General features: G+C 36.9%; 2 protein-coding genes across 4 annotated transcripts; one reads left to right on the top strand and one right to left on the bottom strand.

Moving 5' to 3' along the window:
• Positions 1-24: 24 nt before the first annotated feature.
• On the top strand, positions 25-22,845 carry LOC148869011 (uncharacterized). Of its 3 annotated transcripts, XR_016107563.1 has the most exons (10): positions 174-337; positions 3,173-3,376; positions 6,841-7,033; positions 8,568-8,620; positions 13,357-13,444; positions 13,579-14,408; positions 17,108-17,395; positions 17,748-17,804; positions 18,090-18,261; positions 22,458-22,845. XR_016107563.1 is itself a non-coding variant. In XM_088971409.1 (9 exons), exons 2-9 carry the CDS (start codon positions 3,290-3,292, stop codon positions 22,605-22,607), a joined length of 1,746 nt encoding a protein of 581 aa, XP_088827535.1. In that variant the 5' UTR covers positions 25-337; positions 3,173-3,289; the 3' UTR covers positions 22,608-22,845. The 3 variants fall into 3 exon arrangements, 2 of the variants coding, with proteins under 2 accessions (XP_088827535.1, XP_088827536.1); XM_088971409.1 differs by lacking the exon at positions 18,090-18,261 and having other exon boundaries at positions 25-337; XM_088971410.1 differs by lacking the exons at positions 17,108-17,395; positions 17,748-17,804; positions 18,090-18,261.
• An 846-nt stretch (positions 22,846-23,691) lies between these two features.
• On the bottom strand, positions 23,692-24,567 carry ZR3 (Zim17-type zinc finger protein). The gene is made up of 2 exons (XM_088969890.1): positions 24,528-24,567; positions 23,692-24,185 (listed from the first exon to the last, which is right to left on the bottom strand). The coding sequence occupies exons 1-2, from the start codon at positions 24,565-24,567 to the stop codon at positions 23,692-23,694; spliced, it is 534 nt and encodes a 177-aa protein (XP_088826016.1).
• Between the last annotated feature and the right edge of the window lie 575 nt (positions 24,568-25,142).

Raw genomic sequence — 25,142 nt, 5'->3', positions numbered from 1 at the left:
TAACGGCACCGTTTCCGACGTCAGGGATAAGGACCAACGTAGTCACGACCGTGGACCGGAAGGACAACAACCGTTCTTTCACTTGACGCGTGTCGTCGCTACGGACTTGAAGGAAGGATTTTAATTCAATTTTGGAAAAAATATTTGGAGTCCGTCTCTGGAAAAGGTAAAGCACATTAGCTTCCCTCCTTGCTTTTTTAGTTTCCCTCTCTTTTTCTTTCTCTTTCTCGTCCAGTTTCTCTTTCACTCGCATTCGCTGTCTCTCTCGCTTGCTTTCACTTGAGGATTTTGGTCTTCCGTTTCGAACATTCGCTCGAGATCTCGTTGACAAGATGAGGTAAGATTTCTTCTTTTTCACTCTAATTTCTTCGAGCTGATATTCTCTTTGGAGTAAGCGTTTCAACATGCAACACCGTTTCTTTGACCTCGTTTTGCTTCTTTGATTATTGAGTCAGTCTGTTTGTTACCTTTTTTTTTTTTTTTTTTAATATACTATTGTTGTTTGTTTCTTCTTCTTCTTTCCGATTTTCAGTTACGATTCTTGAGGCTCTTCATCCTGGATACTCACTTTATGTAAACTTGGATGATTGCACCATAATATTGTGGTTGCATCATTTCAGTTCGTTGCTTGACTTAATGGAGAATTTTCAGTTTGCAGTACTTGCTTTCTTGGAGTGCAACTTGGGTCGTCGTGTTGGGCATTCCAATTTTGAAGGGGCCCGGACTTCAGTCTTAGCCCCATTTAATTAACAATTTTAAAATCCGGCAACCCGATTTGCGCAACTTATAGCACGTGGAATTTAAATTGTCTTTGTGTTTACATTGTCGTGATTAGATTCTGAGTGTTCGTTTCCTTCTTTACTTCGGATTGTATTTATGCATCCTCGTAATTATTCAGTTTTTTAGATTTATCTGGTGTTGTAGCATGCGTGTGTTCAGATGTTTCCTTTGTAGTGGATGCAGTTTTGGTACATAGAGTAATAGTCATGGCCATGATGGTGAGAATGACCATAGTGTGTGGTCTTAAATTGAATTTTGTCCTGCTTGTTTATTTGGTGTTCCTAAATTGGTAGCACTTAAGCTATGCAGATGTAACCATAACATACACAGCCTACGTTGAAGTGGGATCTGCATGGCAGGGCTCATCATGCACAATCCCACCTTGGACAGTGGGATGCTTATGTTCCAGCGTTTCCATGGTATTTTCATTGACCTGGTTTTGGAGCCCGGACTTGCGTTTGACAACTGTCTGCGCTAGCCCTTCCCACCCAAAAAAGCAAAAGATGGTGGGTATCTGATATTACCTATAATAGCTGCCGAAATGTTATTCTTGCTGATGATGAAAATGACGGCTGCAATGATGTATGTATATAAACTGATAATTACATCACTAATCTCGTATATTTCATGATGTGTTATTGTCAATTTGACATCAGATGCATGCAACTGTTGGAATTGGATGCCACGGTTACTGTCCTCTTAGATGTGAACTGTTGCATGTGGTTTGTGCATGGGTGGAGACTTTAGAGCAAGCAACAGTTATATGCATGAAATAGGTGTTGAATGATACAAAAAATGTAAACAACCTCTCAGAAAAATGTCCTACCTTTGTCTTGAAAAATTGGGAAAACAACTATAGCTGGTGCCTTTTGAATGTATGGTAATATACTAATATTGTATTCCTTAAAATTCTCTTTTTAGGTGTTACAATGTTATATTAGTATTTGCAGAAAAGGTCCAAGAAGTACAAAATTTTACATGAATAATACCAACAAATCAAACATAAAAGAGCATTAGTTTTCTAGAGGTATAAAACTTCAGCAAGCAAGCAAAACTTGGCGAGGAGCCCCTGTTTTAATTTCTAATGCTATTTCTGGGAGAAAAGAAGAAAGAACAACTTTTCTTCTTTGTTATTCCATACAAATTGGGGGGCAGAAAACGGGCCAAGACCTTATTCTATTCTCGATGGATGAGAGAGAAAGAGAGATTAGGAGCATAGCAGCTAGACTGCTAGAGGGGGGGGGGGCGAGAAAGAGGAAGAGATGGAGCACTGAATGGTAAGCTGTATTTTAATTAACTTGCCAAAAATTCCAGGGACAAATATCTTATTCCAGAAATTTAAGGTAATACTACAGATTCTAATTTCTGGAACAATGTCTAACCCGCAAAACTGGAAAGAGCTGGAATCCTGTCTTATATTCATTAAGGAAGTGGAGAAAGTTCCCAACTCAGTTAGATGTTTTATTAGTCAAAAGTGTTGGAACCAGGTTCTGGTTTCGAAAGTGTTTGCCAAGCTGAAAGGGGGCTTGTTTGGGGTGGGTCCCAACAAAGTGGTGAAAAATTCCAAGAGTTGAACTAAAAGAAGTAAAGAAGACATCAATCAAGCAACTAAATCTTCAAAGTAGGGCTGTAGGGCTGCACTGTTCACTTGTTCAAAGTCTGCGTGGATGACTTTTGGTGTGCTTTGGGGTTGAAGGAAATGCCAGGGGCTTAGTTGGATTACATGTTTTTCTGTGAAATGTTATGGTTGGGTAGTGGTGTAAGTTAATTTGGTTGAAGTGTCTTGGTTTCAGTTTGTAAGTGGGATACCTGGGTATCCATAAAAAAGTGGGCTACCTGGGGATGTTGACTTTGGGATGGAGCTTGTCAGGTTTGCTTATCACGTAATGTTTTCTTTGTTCTTTTGATATTTTTCATTTCCCTTCAAAAGCAAAAAGAAGAGAAAGAGTCTTGATGTATGAAGTGGCAGTGGCTTTTGGTTGAAGGTTGCCTTTCCACACTTGGAAGTTATCACCTCCTTCCATGATTTCTTTTGTGTTTACTATAACTTTACAGCCCTTGCCAGGTAGTTCTGTAAATGAATGTAGGTGTAATGGTTTACTGAAAGAAAACCTTCAAGTATGTGTAATGAGAGTAGAGCTGTCCTTTTCCCCTTTTGGTTTTGGGTGTGTTGCATTGTTGGAGAGAAGAACAAGCTCTTTCCACATGGAAACGATTTAAGCTGGAAAATAGAAGGATATATTAATATCGGATGTCATTAATGAGTTGCTTATCATTTGCTGGTCTATGATCAGTTTGAATTCTTATATTTCATTTATCAATGAACTTCTTTTGTTTCATTAGCTTTTTATTAGTGTATGATAATCAAATGCATAATTACTTGCTGTTGCAGTGGAGTTCTTTTGATGCACATGGCAGAAATTCCTTTTTATGGATGTTGAATGTTGATGCATTCCCCTTCATTGTGGTTCTGTTTTGTAATCACCAACGTGACTGACATTTAGAAGAAATGTTGGGAAGTTGGCAAAAGAATTGTGGATCTGGGAGCATAGTGGATGTACCGGGAGACAGCTTCATGACTTCAAGTGTTGTTCAGGTATGAAGTCTCTTACATAAGGGTGGAAAATCTCTTCTCTGAATTAGTATGCAGATACAAACTTCATCTGGTTTTCAGTGTTTGACTAGGCAATTTGGACCACATCATATCTATTTTATGAAAAATATTTCTTTGTTTCTTTTCAGAAGCTTCCAACATTTCTTTTAGCTTTTTTTGTTTATAATGTTGAATGGTACTCAATCAAGTTAATATTTTATGACCTAATGAAATATTGTGGAATAGTGTGTGATAAAAATTGTGCTGTTAGTGTTCAAGATTCTTTTTGAAACTTAGATATTTTCCTACAGCTAGGGTGATAGGAAAAATTCAGGAATACTATATAGGGTTTGTCAAATCTTTGACAGAATATGAGCTTATTCACATGAGTGAAATGTCCTCATCTTGTTGAATCAAGACTCTGAACGAACATTTTGACAAAAGGAAAGTAATGCATTTTTTGATGCATCTTCGACCTAAGTATGGGGTAATAAGATCAAAGATTCTATGTAGAGACACATACCATCTCTTGATACTATTTTGGGTGAATTACTTATAAGTTCAGACCAAAGGACTTACCCAAGGTGCAGTATTACGAATGCAAAGAGTTTGGACATGTGATATCCCATTGTAGGAAGAAGAATACGTATACTTACTGTAAGAAATTTGGGCACATTATCATTAAATGCCCCACAAGACCACCTAAAGGAAATCAATTTGGTGGGAGAAAGAATCATCACAAGGTTTACCAGACTTTGGTTGAGGGATTAGATGATGCTTCATCTTTCACATCTTAGATCAAGAATGATACCACAAATGTTATGACTGAAGAGAAAATTTGGCAGCTGATGTCCTTGGCAATTTCCTTTGCATTCTTTGCTTTCGGCTTGTCTGTTAAGTGTACCTACTATTTGTTATTCTCTTAGTCATCTATGGATCATAGATTCTGGTGCTTCCAATCACATGATGGGAGATACATGTGGTCTGTCATCTTATTCTCTCCCTTCTAACAATCACATTGTTATAGCTAATGGTGAGAAACTTGATATTGTAGGTTGTAATGATCTCACCTTATCTACCTCTTGCTTTTCCCCCTTCAATTTACCACAAACCTTATTTATTCCTAGACTTACCATCAATTTAAGAGTTGTTGAACATGGTCATACAATCACCTTATCACCTGATGGTTGTTTGATATGGGACCAGTGCATTGGGGAAGTGAAGGGGAAGGGGGCATAGACTAGGATGTCTATTTGCTCTAGAATTTGAGAATTGTGATGAGCATAATCTAGTTTGCCGCCTTAAGAAATCTCTTAATGGCCTTAAATAGGCCTTTCGTGCTTGGCTTGATAGTTTTCAATTTGTGATCATAGATGCTGGGTTCATTCAGAGTTCTTTAGATTATTCTCTCTTTACATCTCAACGTTCTCAGGGTATCACATTGTTGCTTTTATGTTGATGTCATTCTTATAACTGGAGATGATTAGGATGGTATACATTAGCTCAAGAATCTTCTCAGCCAATCCTTTAAGATGAAAGGTCTGGGACCAATTACATATTTCTTGGGTTGGAAGTTCATCACAATTTCAGTGGCTACTTCCTTGGTGAGTAGAAATATGCCACAAACCTAGTCAACCTTGCTCACCTCATGGACACGAAGATAGTTGATACCCTATTGGAAGTCAATTTGAAGTTGAGTAAGGATGATGGTCCTCTCTTAGAAGATGCCACCTTGTATCGTCAGCTTGTGGGCAGTCTTATCTACCTCACAATGACACCCAAACATCTCATATGCAATCTAGATTGTAAGTCAATTTGTCTCTAAACTGCATCAACCTCACATGACAACTATACACCGTACTATCAAATATGTCAGGGGAATTGTTTCCTATGGTGTGTTCTTCTCCTCCACCTCATCACTTGAGTTATCTTCTTATGTTGATGTCAATTGGGTTGGTTGTTCGTATACTAGGATATCTACCATTGGGTGGTGCATATTTCTTGGTGACTCTCTTACAGTGATTTCGAAGGTGTTCTCGAGGCATGCCTAAGCGCACAAGCGAGGCACATTTTAGAGTAGGTGCCTCACCTAGGTCCTAGGCACATCACTTTTAAAAGGCGCTGATGCACCTTGCGCCTTAGCTCAGGCATGCACCTTTTGAAAATTTTATGCCTTTTTGCTTTTTTTTTGGACCTAGCAGCTAGGTCGGTGAACCCCCTATTTTCTAATGTTGTTCATTCGTTCATCTTAATAAAATATCTTCTTAAAAGGCAATTAAATTTATAAAATCATTATTTTTGTATGGAAATTAAGAATTTATGACCCTAACATGGGCTTGCCTCGGGGGGTGTGGCACAAAAGGCAGCTCGTAGAATCAGGAATGTCATGTTTTACATGACATTAGCTACTTTAAGTAATGCAATTGAGGAAAAAAACAGATTGTGGGCTTTACATACTTGAAAATGTTTTATATGTTTGATTTTATTTTTAAAATTTCATTTGAATACGCTTTACATGTTATGTTTATGCATTTTAGTTTTAGATAATAGGTTTTTAAAACATTAATTTGAAAATGTAAGTTTTATATTTTTTATTAATATTATATTATAATATATTTTTTTTGATTTTTTGGCATCTTTTTTGAATTTTCTGACCTCTTTTTTATTATTTATTTATTTTTTATTTTGTGCCTTGCTTCAAAAAGGTGCATACCTCGGGCGCAAGTTGGCTCTTGTGCCTTTTTTGTGCCTGGGTGCAAAAGGCGCTGTAGTGAGACTATTTGGCTCCAGTTGCTCCTACATGATCTTAATATTGCTCAGTCTTCTCTTGTTCTTCTACCGGCTGACACTCTAGGAGCCATCAAGACTGCTTCTAATCTTGTCTTCCATGAAAGGCTGAAGCACATTGAAGTGGATTGTCACTTCATGATAAATCTCCGTATTGCTGGCAACATTTCATTGCCTCATGTCTCTTATACTCTTCAATTGGCATATATTTTTACAAAGGCTATGACTATGGCTCGGCATTCCTTTCTCATGGGCAAACTGATGGTAGTGCCTCTACATCAGTTTGAGGGTTGAATTGTAATTTTACTTTCTTATTGTACCGTTCATTTTCTATTATTTTACTCTGTACATACTTATTGTACTATAAGGACAGAAGTGTCCTTATACATTTCATTAATATAAATAGCCCTTTCTTGGTGTGGTTGACTTATTAGACACACCCCAAATCTGCTATCCTTTCTCTAGTATGAACTGCACTGACAAAACCAAACTATGGGGTGCTTGACATAACCTGTTTTGTATATATTACCTGTTCTCTTTTGGAGATTAATGAAGATGCTCCTGTACTATGTTTACACCTTTGATGTTGCTTTAACTTTCAATTTTCCTGCTTATTATTAATATACTCTTTATTTTCTTTCCTTTTGAACGACTTTTTCATTGTGCTTCTGACGCTCTAGGTGGAAGGAGATGGATCCTATTTTGCTGCCACAGAAGAGGAGCTGGAAGTTGAGAATTTATTAGCAGAGCCAAGAAATGATAAAATTTTAGTGGATGGCATCTTATGCTTCAACTCAGGGAGTCCAGTGGAGTGCTTAGCAATTGATGATTTTCCATGTGCTGCTGATTTTGGTCATATGAAAACTGATACTGGTAGTAGTCTTATCGATTGAAGATTTTCCTTATTTGTGATGTTCCCTTTTCACGGAACCCCATTTTTTATTCTCACTTGGTTTGTGCTATAATCCACATTTTTCTTTTGCATATTTTTAGCTATTCTCACTATGGATATCCTTTATACTGTTTTTTTTATTGTTAATGGTCAAGTTTTTATTGGTTGTGATATGAAGAATGAATTAAATACATCAATGTGTTGAGCACCCCTTTTGTTAGCTATTCACCCTTTGTTTTGGCCATTGCATAACCCAAGTTATTTGCTGATTTTTGGACCCATTTGAAAGTAGAGGATTTTTGTTTTCTGTCTATGTTTCCCCTCTTGTATTGCAATGTTGTAGAACCTTTAGAGAGTTGCTAATCATTTTGTTTGGGGATAAATCAGTAAAGAGGGATATTCCAATGAATTTTATCATAATACTGTCACAATTGTCAGATGGATGGTGCAGATGTTGCATTATTAATGGGTGCTTTGCTTTATGTTCAAGAAACTTCATACTAGGTTCTCTTAACACACTAGAATTTTTCACTCAGTATGAAATGAGGCTTGGTTGGTATTAATTACATTTCTTGAACTATGTTGCCAAGATGAATTAATGGCTACCATAGTTGTCAATGCATTTTGACAATAAGGACTCTTTTTTGGTGGGGGGGTGCCTTGTACCTTGTTGTATTTTTTTCCTCATGAGCTTGCCACAAATTTAGGTGTAATTCACCTCTGGTATCCTGATACTTGCACAGTATTGTTATGGATACTTCAAATTTTTAGTGTATATTCTATATCAAGCAGCTTGTATGGCCATGTCCTTGCCATATATGGGTGGGTAACTGCCTAACTGGTAGCATATGCCAGCTAAAGTGCTGTACTGTATCCTTCTTGTATACAAGGGTAAAAGGACTAGAGTACAAGTGATTAAAAGAGAATCATTAGTTAACAGTTTTCATTCGGAGAGCCATAAAATGTTTGTAGGGCAAACCACAGCAGCGAGTAGGCTTTGCCATGGAAAGGCCTTTTCCTTCTCTTCCAGTTTTAGTGAATACTGAAATACAGAGCATGATCTCTGTCTCTTTTCCTGTTTTAATTCTTCTGTCTTTCTAATTGAACCAGAATAGTGCCTCTTCATTTTTTGTCTTTTTTCCTGCAGCTCATTCAAACATGGAATCTCTGCCTCTCTCTCATAGCATGATCTCTCTCTGGCAGAATTAGGGTTATCCTGGTTGCCACTTCAACTATTAAAACAGATTTTGTCATATAAAACTTTGGTAAAAAGTATGGTTAACTAGTGTTTAAGTAAGAAAATGATTGTCTAAGTGGTGATCAAGTAGGCAAAGACATCTTGTCATTTGTTACCTAGCTTTTGCCATAGTGCCTCAGCAACTGTGGTGTCTACTTATCCACTATTTGTCTTGCTTATGATATTTAAGTTTTTCTTTTGTGTATAATGACATTGGTATTCGTTTTTTAATTGCTTCATTAATTTAGGTATGGTATTTTTATGTGATTAATTTTCAGGTATGCTGGACAAATATGCTTCCGAGGAGCAGAGAGATGAATCAAAGTTTGAAGTATGTTTATCATATTACTTTTTTATATTATGAGCTAAAATATTGTTGGATCTATTATTCTGGCACTATTGGTAATTCATCAGTCACTTTTAAGTTGAAAAGTTGAAATTGTCAATTTTCTGTCTTTGGGAAGTCAATTTGAGGTAAGAGAAGTTTGCAACTGCACTGTTTGTGTGCCAAACTAATTGCTGTTATAGGATTGGCTGAAGCTTGATTGAAGCTAATGATCAACCATGTTGCTTTACCTGATCCTATGGGTTAGAAGGCTAAAGGTGGGAAAAACAAAGCAATTGCACATGAAGTGATTACAAAGCAATTGCTCTACTTCTATCTGGGGTTTCCCAGTTAAAAAATCTGGACTAGATCCATTCTCCCAAAGATTGTATTTTTTTTGGTTGGGAAGTCTACTATGGTAAGATTAATGCTTTCAAAAACCTGCAAAGGAAGAGACCAAATTGGTGTGTTCTTTGTAAAGCTCCGAATGAGGATTGTTACCACTTACTGACTCTTGTTCCTTTGTTGCAACTTTATGGATTTGGATTTTTGTGTTGTTTGAGTGTAGGTGGAACCTTTAGTTTGTTGTTTAGTTTGTCTACTTTTGGATGGCATGCAAAGAGAGGGAAAATTATGTGGAAGTGCATTAGAGCAACTATCTTGTGGATTGTTTGGGAAGAAAGGAACACCAGAATTTTTTTCTGAAAAGGAAAGAAGCTTTTCAGAAGTTAAAGATTGTGTTTTGACAAGGGCAATTCAGTGGATGAAAATATTAAACCTTTTCGATACCTATTCCTTTGATGACCTATGGAGCAGTTGGTTAGTAGTGGCTAATACTTCCACCAGGAAGAACAAATTTGTTGTAGAATGGATGCCACCTGGGGAGGGGTTTATTAAGCTGAACTTTGATGGGAGTGGCCAAGGTAACCCTGGACCTTCGGGCATAGGAGTTTTTGAGAAATAAAGATAGTAGTATCATCCTGTGGGTCTGGGAGACTTTATAAGGGCTGAACTGCTCGCTACTGTACAAGGAATCCAGCTTACAAACCAGCTAGAGATAGAGAATTTGCTTATTGAAGGGGACTCTCATGTGGTTGTGGGATGGTTGCTGAATCTGGATTTTGTGATCTGGGGCTATAGAGATCTTCTTAAAAAAGATAAGTGGCTAACAAGGAATATGACAGTTAGAGTCCAATGGGTAGGCAGATCAGCAAACTCGATGGATGACTCACTTGCTAATGATTCTTTATTTTGGGCTACCTTGTAACTTATGTTCATTTGAATTTGTAATTCTGTGATCAACAATCAATCTTAAAGGAAAGGTTGCATCTTGTGCCTTTCCTTGGGTTGCCTATAACTCTTATCTGTTGGTTTAATAAAACTTATACTCATTTATAAAAAAAAAAAAACAGTACTAAGTTTCATTCCTCATCAAGAGAAAAATGTTGACCACGAGTCTGACCATTGTGACCGGTTCAGGTATTGGATATCTTATCAGAGTAGTTACAACATAGACCCTAGTTCTGGACAGCTCCAAACTAAATCAGAGAAAGAAGTTCCTTATTTTGCTAAACTGTCAGCAGCTACATTAGCACTTCTTGGGACTACAAACCATAGTAACACATGAATACACAAACACTAGCCCTGCCACTTGGTGCTGTGAATTTTATCTATACATGCAAAAGGATTTTCTTTTTACCAAAATTTCTCATTCTCCTCCAAGCCTTATTCCAACTATATGGGGTTGACTACATTAATTCTATTTTGCCATTCTTTCCTATTTAATGCCATATCCATTGTTAAATTATTGGTGCTAAAATCATTTCTTTCTACTACCCATGTCCTTTTAAACCTACTCCTAGCCCTTCTAGCCCATTTAACTTGCAACAAATCACTTCTTACAGATGTTGTTGATGGTCTTCTATGCACATGGGCGAACCATCTTAGTCTACACTGTCTCATACTCTCATTTTATCACCTATTGTAACTACTCCTAGGTTCCTTTGAATGACTTCATTTTTTATCCTATCCCCTCTAGTTTTTGCAATCATCCATCTCAGCATACACATTTCTGCCACTCTTTTTTTTTTTGGATATGTTTTTTTGATAGATATTTTGGATACGTTTTTTTTTTCTTGATTGCTCTAACTCTCTGCCATACAGCACCACTGGCCTTACAACTATTTTATAGATTTTTCCTTTTAATCTAAGTGGTACTCGCCTATCACATAAAACTCCTGATGCACCTGCCCAATTTGCCAATCTTGCTCTAATTTTACGGGTATCATCTCATCAACAAAGGTCACGATTGGGTTATATTTAGCTTACCAAATTTCTAACCCATAAAATTTAAGAATTCATAAATCAAAATTTTAAAAGTTCAAAAAGAAAGTCTGAGGATGCTATATTAACACAAAGTCACAAACTAAAGTCAACTCAACTAAGAGTCATATCAATTGCTAAAGTCTGTTGCATGGTTCATATTTTGCCATTTCACCTGCCTAGGAACATATCTTCTGTTTCTGTTAAGTCTAGAAGAGTTTTCTTTATTACAATCATTGCCCTTCTGATTCTATTCTGTCCTTGTTGTCTAAACCTGCACCAATTTTTTTTCCCATTGTACTAGGGCATCCACTGGTTGTTGATGTATGTGACTAAAACATCTGCACTTGACCTTTTGTCTTGTTATTCATCTGTTGCTGTTGTGCTTACCCCCCAAGGTTAACAAAACATGCATTTATTTCCTGGTTTTATACATTGCAGTCTCATGACTTTCCATGTGTTACTTTTCTCAACATCTCTACCATCTCCGCTATCCACCCAGCCAAAAAGTCCTTTGTTTTTGCTTGTAGTAATTGCCTTATAAAATTATCCTTCGGCTTAACTGTTGTATCACTGGCTATTAAGTATTAACTAGTAGTTAGGGAGGTGTTGCTGTTTCTTAGAATTTGTGTAGAATCCACAAGCACCACCAATACTCATGAATGGTTTGGTCATTTGTTTTTCTATCAATAACATGATCAACATAATTTTGTTGATATTGAAAAGAAAGTGGATTCATGCTGTTACCATTAGCTAATTGGTAATTGCTTCTAAGAAAATATGTAATATTTAAATACTGATAAAAGATATGTAATACTTGGTACATGCTGGAACTATGGGTTGATTTGTAGTATCTTTATGGCGTTGTAGAAAATAGATGTTCAATGTAATGCTTGGGGTTACCATACTGAAACCACCGTGTCTTTACCATAAGGTCCATAACCCTGCAAATTGGGGTTTCAAGCAGTGGAACAATATCATAGTTAAAACCTTTCTGCTCCCTCATCTTCACTTTTTGGTCATGACTAGTGCTTTGCTTGTTTAGACCCCCTCCCCCCAATTATGTCCTTTATAGTCTGTAGATGGTATTTTTAAATTGTTGCACACTTACCAATTAGATGGTATTTTTTAAATTGTTCCATACTAGAGGTGGTCTAACAGTAATTAGAATCAACACTGAACAAATACCACTGGACAAATATATCTAAACACTGGACAAATTCTGCTCCCTCATTGGACAAATTTTCTTCCTACTTGTAAAAAATATATCTATACCTGTAAAAATTTTGGAGTTCAATTTCCTTTTGAATGTATCCTCTTTGAACTATTATTCTTGTTGAAAGTGTTAGAGTAACCTCATTAAACATTTGCTAGGAACGGTGTTTTCTTTTCAAGGATGAACATTGCTACTTGCACAAATGAATTCTTAAGGGTGGAGTTTTTTTTCTGTGAGGTGAATGTTCTTGTGTTCATCTATAATGGGGGTACTAGCCTTTGTTTGATGTTTGAGTTCAACTATGTACACCATTGCTTGGTTGGTTTGTTGCCTTTCATTAAAATGTTAATGTATGACAAGAAAGTATATTTAAACAGGGTGATTGAGAAATCCGGATGGGAAAGGCGCTAGGGTCATATTTAAATTTAGGGGGGGGGGATGCAAGAAAAATATTTTTGAAGTTAGAACAAAGGGAGAGATTGAGAAAAGAGTAGTTTGATGCTGAGTAGGCTAGATGGTCAACAAGTGAATTATTTTTTCAAGAAAAAGTTAGAAGTGATGAAAATTTGAAGATATGTAGGCTCTAGGATAGGGCCATAAGTTCAAGAATTTTAGTAATGTCAGTGTTTCCTTTTGAAGAGCTTAAAAGTACAGACTGTAAAAAAAGAGTTTAGAAATTAGAAGTGCAGAATGTAACCTTTTTTGTTTGTTATATTCAATTGGGAGTTATGGATTTGATTATGTTGGGGTTGTTGCTATTGAGGAGGATGGTTAAGGTGTTTAAGCCTGTTTTCAGTGATGTCTTATCACCTATTCTTGTATCTTCTTTCTTTCTTTTTATTTTAATGAATAAGAAAATGTTAATGCATGTTAAGGTGCTGTCATGCATTTTTGTATTCCAAATCAAATATTGGATGTCATTTGGATGCACTTAGTGTTTATTTTATTTTTATTTATAAATGTTCTTCAGACCTGGAAGTTGCAATTTTGTTTTTGGAACTTTACTTGTTACACATGGAAACATTACATGCATGCACACCCATCCTCTTAGTCTTGTTGTTCGAATGCATCCCTCAATTACATCTTTGTCCTTTGGTATCAGCTCCTGTTTCAGGCCCTACTTTTAATTTGGGAGAAAACACTTATCTGAGGTCATATTTCACTATATATTGATGTTGTCTTGATAAGGTTGATGTATTTGTAGTTTCTTGATGGAATGTTGCATGGCATTGAAGAGGGAGATCTTCATATACCAAATAGCCTATCTACCCCGTGTGATGATTTCCTTTTGGGTAAGTGTTGTTGTGATCATATACATATGGATTGAAAATTGATTATAGTCCAATTTCTGTTAGGATCTGCTTATTCTATGATCTACATTGTTATTTTATCTTCATAATCATTTTTCCTTTTTTACTTTGTACAGATACTGAATATGATGACAAAATTCCTGATCTGGACTATGGTTCATGCAAAGGAGCTAATGTTGTAAACTTGGGGCTGGAAAGTCAACCCTCATGCTTGAGTGAGAAGAAGAGGGGTAGTCAGATATCAGAGTCTTCAACAGTGACATTACCAGTCCAAGAATCGACATCTGATCAAAATGAATCATTACTTGACAGGATGACAATTCGTGAACTTCAAGAAGCTTTTAGGACTACATTTGGACGGGAAACATCTGTAAAGGACAAGCAGTGGCTTAAGCGCCGTATCTCATTTGGTTTAGAGAATCTTATTGAATTTGAGAATGTATCAAGCCTACTGGAAAGTGGAACATCTTCCAATGAGAATGAAGTTGACATGATTGTAACATCTAGTAATGATTCGTGTGGAAAAATGCCTATTCTTTGCACGAGTATGCTGGGAAACATGGCTAAACCCCTACGCCAAGATGTGGAAAGGAAAAATCTGGCTACTGAGAATGATTTGATGACTGTTACTCCTGAGGATGGAAAAGTGGGATTGGGTTTGGGTGATAGAGGTCTGCTTGTAACCCCAAAGAGATTACGCAAGCCTACTCGGAGGTACATTGAAGAATCATCAGACCTTAAACCAAGGTATTCTAATGGAAGATTAGAAGCTCCTACAGGTTCTAGGGATAAGATTTTGCGAGCTAAATCCCATAACCAGAATAACCAGAAACGATTTGGAACAATGTCATTGGTATGTAGGCAGGATTATCTTGGGGGAACAGGTATTCAAGTTCCATTTGGTCTTCGGGTGCGGAAGGGACGACCAAAGAAGAATACATTTTTGGTAAGGAAAATTTTCATGTTATTTGCTTGTTGGAGATCTCCTCTACCTTACATCTTGGTGTTATGAAGATTGAAGATGCTACTAGGTTGGTCCTTTAGCATTTTGGTCAATCTGATGTAATAAGGGTCCATTTGGTAACAGCTGAAATGGGTGAACTGAATGACTTGTTGCTTTGGCTTTATGTGGATAATATAATTAAAATACAATATTTGAGGGTATAGCAATCAACCCAACTTCAGTTTCAGCTGTTAAGGAGTGTGTAACCTCCTGAACAACTTATTCACCAAAAGACAAAGTAACTAGTTGTTCAGTTCAGCCAATTCAACTGTTTTCAAATGGCTGGTGAACCTTTTTACATTCTTGTAACAATAGTTTAGGGAACTTTCATGCATTGCTTCTGGAAATGCTGTTTATTTATAATCTAATTAGTCCAATCAAGCAGCCTTTTGATACTGAGAGGGTCTCTTGCCTGAGTTACTTGTTAGAGATGTCAACATGTGAGGTCTGAATTGGCAGATATATTCACATATGCTGCACCCTATTATATGCATCATTATCAGGGTCATGGTAACTGATAGTTAAATTAAAAAGGCATAAAAACAGGTTAATGATAAATTTAACCATTTACCTTTAATAAATTTCAAATTGTGTACGCTTGTGCATTTGTTGAATGCTTACTCCATGAACATAATGCATCCTCAGTCGTTAAGCAGTGGGTGTTGAGTCCTCTTATTGATTAGATTCAATCTTTTGGATCCAAGCATAATTGTTAGGGGACTAGAGTTTTGATATATTAGCATGGCAATTGAAGATGGTGAACTGAATTCTTTTTGGATCAATAACATAATCAAAATGATTTTATTAATAAAAAAAAGTAGTGAGTAAAAAAATGTAGGCTTGTCCCAAGAGGAAAAAGAAGACCAGGGGAAAAGCCTCTGGTGTTGGAAAGCAAACAATCATGGTAAAATGAAGCTGAAACAAGTCTGGGAGAGATGTTCACTAGTAGAGCTCAATTTTTACCCCCTTACCCTTTGAAACTGATATCTTCAATCTTCCAAGTCCAGTAAATGGGTGAGTGCTGGAAATGGAAGAGCTATGGCTCTAGAATCCTGGTGGAACCCCGCCAAGGGGGAATGCATACACATACACCCTTTTCTTTCTATCTAAATAAGTGAGACCAAGTATGCACATCCTTTCTCTTCCCTGATTCAAGTAGGAATGAGTGGTGGAAGTCCATATTCTTTCAGTATAGGGCAATAGCATCATGAACCTTGTCTCAGACTGTCATAGAATCTTCAAATAACAAAATGAAAAAAAACATGAACAGTTTTATTTTTTATTTTTTATTATTTCATAACAGAGGGCTTGTATGAAATTAGGTTTGTCCTTTTTGCATTCAATGGTCCTATGGTGGGTAGTCTTGTGATTCGGATTTGGATCTGTCGTCATCTTTGACATCCTCTTGCTTCTTGGTGCTGATTGTTTTAAGCTTTTGCCACTGCAACCGTCTCAATGTGCTAATCTCATTTCATCCATTAGGAAAAAAAAATGTTGGTCTCTATTTGCACTTGTTGATCTGCCTTTGGAGGCAGAGCAAACATTTGCATCATTATTTATCAAAAATGAAAAACATTTTCATCATTAGTGCTGAAAATATTTGTCTTGATATTGGGCCGGTATTCTCCATTTTTCTCTGGAATTTGTTGTTTGACCTGCTGACCTCAAATAATTGGGATTAAGGCTGAGCTGTGTTGATTTTGTGGTTTAATCTGGCTTTGCATCATTTCCCTTATGCACATTGGTCTTTTTTTCGGTCCTTGTTCATCTCATTTCTAACAGCATCTCATCCTCAAAATTTTATAGTATCAATAAATCTGGTTCAACCAATCTGAAGTGGATATTCTATAATACAGCTACAAGTTATCTAAGGATAAGGAGTCTGAGAGCACCATCTCTTATTTCATGTTTTGGCCCTTCCAAGGTCCAGGATTCTGCAGTGAGCAACAATCAGAGCTAAGCTTTTGGGTTGAGGCTGGGATGGGGTTTGGTTGGTTGATGAGTCCAAATAGGAGTTTTCACAATATTGGTGGTGGACTGGTGGGTGGGCCAAGCAAATAGTACTGCATGGATATGGATATGAGATTCAGATTTCAAGGTGTCTTGGAATCTGACTTAACAAGATGAAAAGACAACAGGTCTTAGACATGTCTAAATAACTATTAAAATAGCCATTTTTTAACATTATATTACCTATAGTTAAAAGGTTTAAAGTTAATTGTTGTTAGTTAATAATATTTTATAAAAAAGTGTCGTTCATTATGTACATTAGCTGCTCAATTATGTCATATAAGCAAGGAAAGAAAGGGAAATGTTACATGGAGGTGTCCTTTAAATCCATTGGGTTTTGAAATCTGATGTGTATCTGACACTAACGGTCTGAAACTTCATCCTCTAAAAGGTTCCATGCAGCATTTCAAAGCAGTTGAGTGCTTAATCTTATCAAACAGTAAATCAAGTATCCTAAAAAATCTTAAATATTTGATCAGTAGAAAGATCTATATGTTGCCGAAAGTTTAACTGTTAATAATTTTTTGCTTATAGATGCACCTTTTCCATAATCACTTTTTTCTGTATATTGTGTCAAATTGATTTTTCAGTTGTTCCACTTAGAAACCTTTAATCATCAATACATTTCTCAGGGATGTGAATCTGAGAATGAGATGCAGGACAGGCTGTCCTCAGTTCCTAACAGGAATTCTTACATTGAAACTTCTCCCTCTGAATCACAAGATGATATGTCAGATGATAATGTCACTACAAATAGAAGTGGAAAAGCTGGGGTTCGGAGAAAACATCATAGGCTATGGACTCTTTCTGAGGTGATGAAATTGATTGATGGAGTTTCCCAGTATGGAGTTGGAAGATGGACAGAAATAAAGAGGCTCTTGTTCTCTTCATCTGCTTATCGCACATCTGTTGATCTCAAGGTAGTTTAAATACTATGGGTCTGTTTGGTTCACAATCGGAATCGGAATTAAAATCCCTCGGAATTGTCTGTTCCCGTATTCTGTTTGGTTCAGACAGGAATTGGAGTAAGCTGGAATGGGATTTCGTCCCCAAGGAAGGGGGAGGGAATGACCATTCCCTCAAATGGGGGAATGCCATTCCACTAGGAATGGGAATGGGATTCCTTTTCCTCCCAACCAAACAGTAGGAATCAGATTGACCCATTCCAATTCCGATTCCAGACCTCTAATCCTGCAAACAAACGGGTCCTATATATTTATTTATTTATTTATATTTCCTTCATTAAGTGTTCATGACTTGAGCACTATACAGGACAAATGGCGAAACCTTTTACGAGCTAGCTGTGCTCAGATGCAGAGTAAGAGAGAGGTTAGTATTCTGGTTGGTTTTCTTTTGGTTTATTCTCTTTCTTCAGAAGAGACGCTGTGGTGGTTTTGAGCAAGGTTCAAAAAATACTGAGTATTTTCAGTATTGGTTGACTTTGAAGTTTGAACCTTGGTTTTGGGTGATGAAGGTTGTGATATGTGTGTAAGTACTACTTAAACATGATGACTTTACTGTTACATAATTTTTAAACCATTATATTATCGAGTTAAAGGAAATGTATAAGACAACATGAAATAATGAAAATAATCTTATGTTTGTTACATGCAGTTGGTGGTCTAGGAATTTGAGTACATGGTGAACATAAGTTTCCATTTCTAAGTTGACTAACATATGAGCTTGTATCTGCTACCACAAGGGCACTACCCACATGTACCCACCAGACACTACAGGCGTGCATTGGTAGCATCTTCCCATGAATGGCAACTGAGATGTTCCTGATGTGAGTATGTAGTGTCTTGTACGTAGGTAGATCCGGACTTCTAGCATACTTAAAGAATGCCTTACCAAATTATACATCAGCTATATAAATCCTCCTTTATATTCTATTCCTAATTCATGATCATGGGGGCATATAAAATTTTTTTGTTTTGGATACTATCCTTCACAAACCCCCTCCTTTACTGAGGCCTACAACCTACAATTTGTGCTGAGCTTAATGCAAGCAGGGTTGGCTGGCACAGGAATTAGTTATTTAAGTTATCTAGGATAGCTATTAAGTGCTATTTTTTTTTCATTGAGAGGTGTCTTTTTTCTATAAATATACACAGGTCTACCTGTTTATTTTGGTTGGAATTTAGTGATTTGGATCCATGTTTTTTTTAGCATCTTGTGCTCCTTGATGCTTTCAAAGATGTTTTATCTGGCTTGTTGGTGTGTATTCAGTCCTGAATTAGAAATTGAAAATGAAATGCTAAAGACTTCTAAGGTCTTTGTGATTTTGTTGAGATCGGAATTTGTAATCACAAAGTTGGTCCTTACTGTCCTCACAACACTTGCAGCCATCCATTGGGAACATCTCCACACTTGTATGTTTTCCCTTCATTCATGGGAAGACGTTCCCAATGCACGACTGCATGTGTTGTGAGGACAAAATCACGATTCGATTTTGTTGGAAGTTTGATGCTAAAGTTCTATACAAGGTTTGTTTTATTCTGTTGAAAGTTAGATTTTAAAGACTATTCAAGAATTTGGTCCCTAGGATGATGAGTGAGAAAAGAAAATTCATTGGATATGTTTTCTCAAAATGCTGTTTGGTTCATCAGGAAACATGTGCGTGGAAGAAGGGTTTGAGGTTTAAATAAAATAACAGGATTTTTGTTTGCAATAAGGTGTGGTTTCTAAATAAGGAAGGCTTGGCTTGGAAGATAAATGGCCCAAGAATAAAATGATTAAGAGTGAGGAAATGATGTTTGTATGAAATGATTGTATTTGATGTTTATGTGTTTTGTGCAAAATGATGACCTACTTTAAGGAAAATAATTACTATAAAATACAATAAATAAATTTATAGGTTTTAGAAAACAAAACTTGGAGATTTAGCTTATTTGCCTTGAAAATAATCTTAAACAAAAAGGTGATGCACGTCAAACTATTGTGAAGGAAAAAAGTTTACTGAGCTACGAAACATGTTTTCTGTCAATTGGAGTTCGGTGGTCCCATGATAATGATGCATTCTCATCCATTACATGATTAAGTTGAACATACCTTTCACTAAAGGATCCTTCGATTATTTATTATTAACTGGAGTTTCATCAATGATCTCCATATTTTAAAAGTTTGGTTATTAGATTGTACTAAATGCCTAATGAATGATCGATAAAGCATGTTCTAGTAATTGATAAAAAAAAAATAAAGCATGTTCTAGTATAGATTACTGCAAAGCAAACCCATCGCCTGAATTTGTCAAAAGAATTATAAATTTGAAAGTTTTCCTTTTTTCCAATGATGTTGAGAATGGTCATTTTAATAGAACTATTTGTGGAAATAATTCAAGCACAATGATGGCTAGAGTCATGCAAGTTTACATAGAAAATCTCCTTACATTGAAGGGAAAAACATGGGACATTCTCCAAAATCTCTACCATGTAAGGACAATGGAAAGAACATATTTTAGTCTCAACTAGAGACTACAACATCAAGAGCAAAAAACCTCTTAGATTAAAACACCAACCCCTCACCAAAAAAATAGTGGATTACAATTTTCAATAAAGAGATAGGGTAGAAACTCTAGCCAAATGGGTGAAAAAACCTCTAAAATACCCTTGGATGACTGAAAGAAATGAAATCCTTGTGCATCCAACAAGATGAGTGTGAAGAACATACTCAGAAGATACTTTTTTCCTCTTCTACAAAACCTTCTCTTTCAAACTTATCTCTTCTCAATACTTTGGAGAGCAAAACAACCTCATCATTACCAGAACCTCTCCTTCTTCTCTTGGTCAAGAGGCTGACTATAAAGAATCTAACAATTTGTTTGGCTTGCCCCAGAAACTAAGCCAATACACATACCTTGTCTCTTTTTGCCCAGGTGGCAGCCCCCTATCTTCATGATACGGGATCTTATAGCCTATGTCCATTGGTGATGGAGCAGAAATCCACTATAGAAAAACAGCATTGGAGGATATGATAGTTGAGCAACCTCTTCAGCTCTTTTCTTCTCAGAAGACCCTAAACTCTATTACTCCCAAGCTATCATTCTTTAACTTGCTATCTATGTTCTCATACACGCCAAAGATTTTACATAATAGAGAAAGCCCTAAGAACATAGCATAACATGCTCTGGTCAGACCTATAAGCTAAAAATGTAACAGGTCCATACTGCACTCTGCCTCCACCACAGACCACTGAAATTTTGCCTTTGGGTTTTTCTCCACAAATACGAGTTAGGTCATATGGAGTGGGTCATGACAAGAATTCTAGGCACAACTCAACATACCCATTACTGGGGGATTAAAGGGTTGGGGACAGAGCAAGGTTCTTGTGAGGTCCACTGTCCTTATCACGTAGAGTCTGCAGTTATGTGATTTTGATCCTGTGCCTCCATAGGAGGAACGCTGAGTGATCATCTCAACTATTGAGTAGTTATCTACCCACATGGTAGGTTTCTACAAGTTCCTTAAAATTTTGTTCTTTATCTTTTTTGTATGTTCAGGAATCAGGATTCAACTTCATGTATGGGAAACACATTATGATTTCTCATTTTTTTGGAGTAACCAGAATTTCATAGTTTTCTGGCTGTGATTGTTCCATTTGCTAAAGTATTAAATTGTCTATGCTGTATGTTGTTTGAGAAAAACCTGAAGTTTATCCTTTGATGTATCACACTATCACCACGGGCTGCATGTATAGCATCTGTGGGTGTCATTGCTACTTCTACTAAAGTTTGCAGTTATGGCAAACTCTTCTGGATTTTGACCGATATAATTGACAAACCCCAGCTAAAAGGGTTCTTTGGCCATCCGTTCAGTTTGGATTCACACCTTAGGGACCTCTGTCAGCGGGGTTAATTGGATAGCTAGAATGTTACTTTCAGTAGGAAATTGAAAGTGGGCCTTGACACAATGGTTAGGTTGCTCCATTGTGACCTGGGGGTTCAAATCTTGGAAACAGCTTCTGTATGTGCAGGGGTAAGGCTGCTACATCTATCCCTCTCCAGACCCCATATTGGTAAGAAATTCTTGGAATCAATTTATTGATATCGTTGTTACCTTGAAAGAAATATTAGTTAAGTTCTGTTAACCCATAGTAACTAGGTGTCGAATATTTATGCTGATATTCTTGATGGGCATTGAACTGAGGACACATCCAAAATTAGTAATTATATTTAAAGAGAGTTCTTTGATTTGTGAATTCTTTCATACGTTCTTTTATCCATAGGGCTTAGTTTGGAAAGAGTACAAATACAAATTTGTAGAGTGCAAAACCTTATATTTTGTATTATTTTGTGTGTGTTTGCACTGTACATATTTGTATTTGTACTCTTTCCAAACTGAGCCTAGATGACTTAATATTTGAAGTCGCTGTTACCCATGAACATTTTGTGAATGGATAGAACTTTGTACATTTGTTATTCATTTATGTCTGAGAGCTTGGTATTCATTTATGTTGAATAAGAGGAAGGAGGAAAACCATATATAGGCTGCCCCTTGAGAAATTGTGTATCTACACCGGTATTTTAATTAATTTAACTGGACATTAGCTCTTATATTTTTCTGTTTGCCTGCTACCTTAGAGACCCCAAATCGATGTTCAGTAAATAGAATTTTAGGTTGTGGGTACATCTAACACGAATGCTATGAGTCTGTGATTAAGGTGTATGGATCTTTTCCATCGCGGCTTAATGTTCTGAGAAAAACAAGTACATATTAAAACTTGCATTTAATGATTTCGTATCTCTTCTTTACCTGTGATGAATGTGATTGTCTGATTGAGCATAGTTGGCAGCATAGTCAAAATACATCTAGTAAAGGTTCTGTTGGTGGAAAATAAAGGTTCATTTATGGAAAATTAATTGGTCCTGTTAAAATCTTTTTAGTATCAGTTATGTACTTGGCAGCACGTCGTCCTGTTATTTAACTCCTGTTGTTGGTAGTTTTACCTAAATGTGAATGCTTAAGCCAGATGATTATTATGCAGGTTGAGCATGGGCGAAAGCATGCTTATCGTCCCATACCCCCATCTGTTCTGCGGCGTGTTAGTGAACTTGCTATCATCTATCCATACCCTAGGGAGCGTAAAACCAAGTCATCAGTGGGAAGATCGTACCCGGGAAAGGTTTTATCTTGAAGTAGTCAGAACACCCTCGTGTTGGCCACAATGAGAGGGTCAAATCAAATACGCCGGGGTTCCATCTGGAAAGCTTCCACTCTGTTCTCTTTCATGTACAGATTTCTAATTTCTAACATGTACTCACTTCTCTAATTTGCCTACAATAGTGGTTGCAGAAATCAGAATGAGGTGAATGTTGTACAAATAAATGACACCTAGTTTTTAATCTAAAGCAGGGAAAAGCTGAATTTGCTTCTGATTTGGCATGCTTGGTCGATGTTAAAGGGCGTTTTTTAAAAATTCAAATCAGTCTTCACTAATATTGACCCAGGTCTGTCCATGGTTGAGTTCATCCGTAATTCCATGAAGTGTCATCTGTTGTGCATTTCCACTCTTACCTAATTACCGTGCTTTGCTAGATGTCATACGTTGTCCCTCAGTTCCAAAAGGATTCGGTTTTCCCGATCTATTGAAATTGGCAATTTGCGGTCATCTCAACTATTGGATGCTTAACTGCTTATTATTGAGTCAACAAGGCCAGGGGGCAGGGACCAGGGTCTTTGGGTTGGGCTGGTGACAACGATCATGGCATATAGAATGCACAAGGAATAAGACCAAGGTCAGCAGAGCGTTTTATGAATTTTCCAATGAAAAAACAGAAGCAGCGAGTAAATGCTACTATCAGTAAAGGAGAACCGTCAATTGGATGTGGCGGAAGTCTTCGGCTCAAATTGGCAAATAGCAATTGCCCACGTCATTAACTGGTAATCTAGTATTGACCCAAGGCACCAACTAATCGTTTCTTTTCTGAAACAATAATGACATTGTCATAAACGAATAAGCTCCTTCCTTGCTTACCAAAAGGTTTCTTTGATATGGGTGTCATAACTCTTAGGTTATATGGGCACCTCTGGCTGTGATGGACATATGATATATCTACCCTTCCTACATAAGCTAAAATGTAACATTTGATTCATTCAAGAAAAATAGGCCTGGGTCGCTTGGCTAATTTATTCATTCAATTGATCGTAATACTCTTGGAGAGCATTTAGTGCCAATCTCTAGAATACAACTGTTAAAATTACAAATAGATGTTTAACTTTTAGCTTGTAGATTTTGTTCCAGCCAAGTCTTCTAGTGTCAGATTTAGAGTATCAATACAACCCTTTTTCACTTCTTCCCCACGGGCGGCCAAGAGGTCCTCAACACTGCCTGGTTCTCCAAACCACCCAAGCCGATCAGCAATTAGGTGTAGATTATTGCAGCCTCCACAGCGTACCACGACCACACCCTTCTCATATGATTCACGACACACTGTCTTGATGGACCTCGTCTCACAGACTTTGCATGTGAATATCATTGCAAGGTCATGTCGCTTGGATGTTTTCAGGTTAGACAATGCTGTGTAATTAACAGCACTGCTGGTTGTGGGGCTCAAACTGTGGGAGGACTGGGAGCAAGGTTCATGTTCCTCTGCTGCTTCATCCACCTTATTTGGTTCTGCCTGTGTTTGGATTCTTCTTTTATCAATAACCACAGCTTGTCCATTTGTAGCAAATAAAGCCTCTGTTGAGGGGAGACACTGCCATGGTGGTCCTGTTGAGAAATACGGTGACTATGTTAAGGTCTTATGTGGAAAATCCATACTGGAGCCACACGCCCACAAAACTAACGAAATCAATAAAGGAAACGCAACTTATTTTTCAAAAAAAAAAAAAAAGGAAAGGCAACTCACAATGATACAGAACCAGAGAAACGATGATTCCTAATTTAAATAGGTGCTTTGGGGAAAGAGTAGGGCATTAATATGCCACTGCCTATCCTAGTAAAATACAATTGAACTGTCCTAAGGTTTAGCCCATTTATCAGAAAAACAGCCACATGACTCTTGCTTCACCAGTCATCACTACATTACATTTTCGTCTAGAGATTTCTAACCACCATAAGCCATGTTGCTACTGGCCTTTCTCTTGTCCATCTAGAGCTGTCAAATCTCACCATATGACACATTCTTGGTGGTAAGTCGCTGGTCTGAGATGCACACGTTCTCTCAATTGATTCTTACCATTTATATGCCATTCAGTATGATGTCCTGATTATCAATGAGTTCTCATGTTCATAATGAGTTAAAAACAACTTGAATCAAACGAAACTAAATGAACATAAACATAAATATTAAACGCACAGCCCCTAGAAAGAATACCACTCGTACAATGTTCAAAATATCTCTAAGTATTGGACCGCATTGTACGATACATACAGATTTTCAATGTCACCATATAATGCGACTTATTAAATTTATATAACAAATTTGCACTCCTATTATTATTAAACTCATATATCATATATTCTAATTTAGCCCTAATAATTTTAAAGCCTTTTGTTTTTAAGGTATTTGTCCATAAACTTAACTTAAATCCTTCAGTAGTTTCATCAATCAAAGTGATATCATCAGCAAATAACACGCACCTTGGGATCTCCTATATATGTTTAGTCAATTCATTTATGATTAGTGCAAATAAATAAGACTAAGTGTATGGGTGAAGACCCATT

This window comes from Nelumbo lutea, chromosome 2 (assembly GCF_056320005.1).
Source record: "Nelumbo lutea isolate HS-2025 chromosome 2, American lotus-T2T, whole genome shotgun sequence".
NCBI classification, from domain to species: domain Eukaryota; kingdom Viridiplantae; phylum Streptophyta; class Magnoliopsida; order Proteales; family Nelumbonaceae; genus Nelumbo; species Nelumbo lutea.
This window is presented reverse-complemented; position numbering and strand designations above follow the sequence as displayed.

Excerpts from the sequence above, each read along its gene's own strand:
- LOC148869011 (XM_088971409.1), top strand. The coding sequence starts at position 3,290 with ATGTTGGGAAGTTGGCAAAAGAATTGTGGATCTGGGAGCATAGTGGAT. Across the intron at positions 13,445-13,578 it reads GTGTGATGATTTCCTTTTGG|ATACTGAATATGATGACAAA; the intron begins GTAAGTGTTGTT and ends TACTTTGTACAG. Across the intron at positions 17,396-17,747 it reads GCACATCTGTTGATCTCAAG|GACAAATGGCGAAACCTTTT; the intron begins GTAGTTTAAATA and ends AGCACTATACAG.
- ZR3 (XM_088969890.1), bottom strand. The coding sequence starts at position 24,567 with ATGGACAAGAGAAAGGCCAGTAGCAACATGGCTTATGGTG. Across the intron at positions 24,186-24,527 it reads TAGCAACATGGCTTATGGTG|GACCACCATGGCAGTGTCTC; the intron begins GTTAGAAATCTC and ends ATTTCTCAACAG.